A 4,470-nucleotide genomic window follows, 5' to 3' on the forward strand; every position below is an offset into this window, starting at 1 on the left:
AATATATATTATTCTGTAATGGAGCAATCTGCATAATGAGCACTTCTCTCACTTCTGCCTGTTACTGACATTACATGCATAAAGCATTTACTGAATACATCTAGGGTTTACAAGGTGATATGGGGAGAGGACAGAGAAAGGAAAAACATAGTTTTGACACACCGATGTTTGTTTTGCTTTTTTAAGGGGAAAAAGTTACATTCGTACCCCTGTAGTCAATAAACAGTTATTTCAATAAGACCGTGTGAGCATTTTAGATTCAAAATTACTTTTAACTAAAGAACAATTCAAGCAAGATACTGATTTTAGCGACATTTGACACATGCAGCTGCAGGCATGCATAAATAAGAAATAAAACAACTAAAGTTAGGTATTGATGCATTTTTCATTATAACGTGACCAAGCTTGACATGTTTTATTTCCCCTCAAAACTCAAGCACTTTGCTTTTGAAGGTAGCCAAATCGGTGAAAAACGTTTACATTTTTACAATTTATAATAATCATAATAATTCTGATTAAAAGGATAACTTATAGGAACATGTTGCATAACTTTGTTTCTTAATTTCAAAGAGGAATATGATATGTACATTTGGGATGATAGTGCTAAAACTAAAACTTGTGTTTGAAATTCTTGAAAGGCATAAAGCGGAAGTTGCCACCAATAACCACAAGGATCTGATATAATAATTCCTACTAGGGTAGTTCTGAAAAATCTACAGGCTACCACAAAAATATATTGGACTGAAATCCAATCAAATTGTCTGATATGTTTGACAGGCTTGAGTACGGACCAATAGAACAACTCTAAACAAGCTGACAAGGGGCGGTCCCAAGGATATTTTATGTCATCAACTCAAGGCGCTTTGTTGTTCTTGCAGGTCAGAAGAAGAAGACAATTATTTTCAATTCGTTTTAAACAACCCGGGCTAAGCAAAGATACCATCTCACATGGTTCAATATACCTAAACGCCAACCAAGAAGTCGTCCGGTAAAAAGTGGAGTATTTGTGGGACCAAATCAACTCAGAATTGAGCTAGCATTAGCTTCTCCGAGAGGGAGTCCACTATCCAGATTGGAGCGGAAGGAATTCCAGGCACTGGGAAGAAGGAGGGAGAAATCACTGCTGGGATGTCTCACACAAATTGAAAAAAACATGTATTTCTCAGTTCCTCCCGGGATTATAGCACTGTAAGCCTGGACTATGTGTTCGTTTGACTGATATCCACTCACTGGAACGACTTGATGGTGGTTTTGTAACAGTTAACGTGCCAGTTTAGCGAGTTAGCCACGTAGCTACGTAGCCCTCCGGAGGAAGACATTTAAAATGGCGGAGGGTTGGCCCATTCCTTCGGCCCTTGTCTTCGTGCTGCTGAGTTTGAGTGCTTGGGCTCTGGAGTCTTGTCCCGCTCCCTGCTCGTGTTTAAAAGGACAAGATGAGGTCTATATTCTGGACTGCAATAGGAAAAGACTTTCGGCGGCTCCCGTGGACCCACCAGAGGGGATAATACAAGTGTGAGTACACAAGGAGTAAGAAGAAGTGTGTTGAAGTTACTCACAGCACTGGTTTGTTGCTGATCCAGGAGGCGAAACATAACATACCAAGGAAACCTGTTCAGAAGTATTTTAGGCACTTGACCATCGATATACAAGTTTCTCTGAGACTTTTCTAGTTTTAGGTCTGAGTTTAAAGCAATGCTGTGTTATTCAAATATATATCTTATAAGGGTTTGAGTTTTTGTTGAAACTAGGAGGTGTTAAGATTATGTTATAACTTTTGAGGTCAATATTTAATTAACTTTTATTGCAATCTCTCTTCAAAAGAATCTCATAAATGACATAAAGCTTATCTGCACTTTTGTATTACTCTTTTCTTGACCATTTATGGAGAAGTTGTATAACTAATGATGTGACTGATGCACAAGACTTAACTCTTTATGATTTAATTATCCTGCAGCAGTATTTTTTAAAATACAATTCTAATGTTGTATTGACTCTCATTTCAGCACCATGAATCACAATGAGCTGACCGTTCTTCCTTTTCTTGGAGATGTTTCCTCAAATATCACATCGCTGTCCTTGTAAGTATAAAACCCACTTTATGTTATCTAGCCTCCTGTTAAAACAAATGTTCTAAACAAAGCTTGCATTTCATTATGTAAAGCTTTGCCTCCTTTTATGTCATACTTTACATGATTGTAAATTATTGGTAAATTATTGGCAGTTTTAGCAAAACATTTAAAAACAAAGGCCTCTGTTTTGTGTAAAAGTTTGACCATTTTGGAAGACCTGCATATTTTTTGATGTAATCTTTTTATGATATATAACTTTATGTAGACAAATATACAGAAATCAAAACATTTGTAAAACACGATTAGATATTGTCTTTACTTTGCTCTGCAACTGATATGAATAATTTCTCTTACTTAATTTGTCACAATAATCAGTGGTATTATGGCTTTGAAAAAAACGAATACCTGTCATATTGTTTTTATATTCAGAGTCCACAATAGGATCTCGGCGCTGTCGATGTATCAGCTGCAGCCTTACGTTTCCTTGGAGACTCTGGACCTGACATCCAACTCCATCACAGAGCTCAACGTTGGATCCTTCCCCTCCATGCAGCTGAAATATCTGTAAGTAATCCTCTTCATTAAAACATTGTTGTTGGGCCTTTTCTCATTTCTCTAATTCCCCTCCTCGACTCCTATCCTCGTGTCTTAGTCCCGCCCACAGGAGATGCGAGCGGAGGAGTTGAGGAGGGGAACCGAGGAGAGAGGAAGGGAAGCAGCAGCAGGCGGTTAGAGAAATGAGAACTCCTCTCCTCTGAGCGGTCATTTTAAAGAGACGTCCATTAATGATGACAGGAGGCAAAGCACTCTGGGTGTTTCTCAATGTCGAGAACGCTTGCTTGGTAGCACAATCTTCCGAGTCACTTGCTTCAGAAGCGAGGCAAGAATCCTTCCTAGCCTCGGAAACAAAGAATTTTGGAACATGCTAGCAGGTGTGCGTCATATGCGAGGCTCCGCCTTAAAGTGGACCTATCATGCTATATTTGAATAATATAGTGTAGGACCATGCCTATATAAGGCATATTTATACTTTTTATTTTTCAAAATACCAAACAGATCATGCATTTTAGCCATTCCTCATTTTGCTCAATTTAACAGTCTTTTCATGGGCTGATTCTGTGAGAAGAGCACCATCTACAGGCCTGGCATATGTACTCCAGCGCTTTCGAACGGCAATGTCCGTGGCTGTCTCCTCCTGATTGGTGGAGTTGGCCCAATAGCCGTAGCGCCCCTTCTGTGACGTCATAGAAGTGTTAAAATCTGGATCAGTCTGTATCAGATCCGTTGCAGCCCCTTTTTAAGAGATTTGGGTATGGAGGAAAAGAGAGAGGGTTGTGTTTTCTGACACTTGGTGAGTTCCCTGGAACACCGGGGACACATATTCATGTATAAAAGACGTACAAAAGTGCATTTTGCATGATAGGTCACCTTTTTAAATGGAGCGCGATTTCCGCCAAAGATTTGGGGAAATTGGTCAGTGCGCAAAGCATTGTGGGGATTTTAAGACCGCGGAGTCTACACATGTGCAGCCTCAAAATTTCTCGCTACGAAGTACGCCGGCCTCGGTAGAATTCCAAGTATGCTGGACATTGGAACAGCCCTTCGGCGGCACTCGATGACGTAGTATGCTTGAAATAGTGGCTCTGGAGCAGCTTTACTCGACACTGAGAAACACCCACTGTCTGATGGACAGAAATGTGTTCATGATGACTTATATATTTACTTTGAATTCATTCACAGTGCGGTATAAGGAGAAAATAACAGGCTACAGATGTGGACATAAATACACACACACGCACACACACACACACATATATATTTATATAAATATATAATATCAGATTCAAACAAGTATGAGAGCACTCTCATAATAACTTAACACTATCAGAGACTTGATATATCCCCCCCCCCCTCTCTGGTCGCTACAATTGGGAAATATAATTACGAGCCAAAAGCACACTCACACACACACACACACACACACACACACACACACACACACACACACACCACCCGTTAGAATATTTTTCCGCCGGTCAACATGTCCGTTAAAGTTTAAATCTTCCGGACAAAATTAGAAAAGTGCCGGTCAAAGGTCTTCTTTGTTATTTATTGAGCTTTAAAACGAATTGATATGATTCGATATTAAACAAACTAATTATAGTAGATTAACTACATTATTCAACAGTGTACAGTAATTTGTAATAACACGGGATAAACGGAGCGCTCTCTCCTTCTCCTGACAGCCCGTCAGTCTCATGCAGCTCGTGGATCAGTAATGATAAGTGACCCGACAGTAAAATTTACTGTCGGGTCACTTATCATTACTGATCCACGAGCTGCATGAGACTGACGGGCTGTCAGGAGAAGGAGAGAGCGCTCCGTTTATCCCGTGTTATTA

The 4,470-nt window shown here is 39.8% G+C and overlaps 1 protein-coding gene across 1 annotated transcript in view; it reads left to right on the plus strand.

Moving 5' to 3' along the window:
- The first annotated feature begins 858 nt into the window (after positions 1-858).
- lrig2 (leucine-rich repeats and immunoglobulin-like domains 2) overlaps positions 859-4,470 on the plus strand; it is a 19,363-nt gene continuing 15,751 nt past the window's right edge. Inside the window, exons 1-3 of the mRNA XM_010790676.1 lie at positions 859-1,512; positions 2,004-2,078; positions 2,499-2,633. Of these exons, the coding sequence (XP_010788978.1) occupies positions 1,325-1,512; positions 2,004-2,078; positions 2,499-2,633 (398 nt within the window). The 5' untranslated portion in view covers positions 859-1,324. The remainder of the gene's footprint in view (positions 1,513-2,003; positions 2,079-2,498; positions 2,634-4,470) is intronic.

This window comes from Notothenia coriiceps, unplaced genomic scaffold (assembly GCF_000735185.1).
Source record: "Notothenia coriiceps isolate Sejong01 unplaced genomic scaffold, NC01 NC01_scaffold00034499, whole genome shotgun sequence".
Lineage (NCBI taxonomy): Eukaryota > Metazoa > Chordata > Actinopteri > Perciformes > Nototheniidae > Notothenia > Notothenia coriiceps.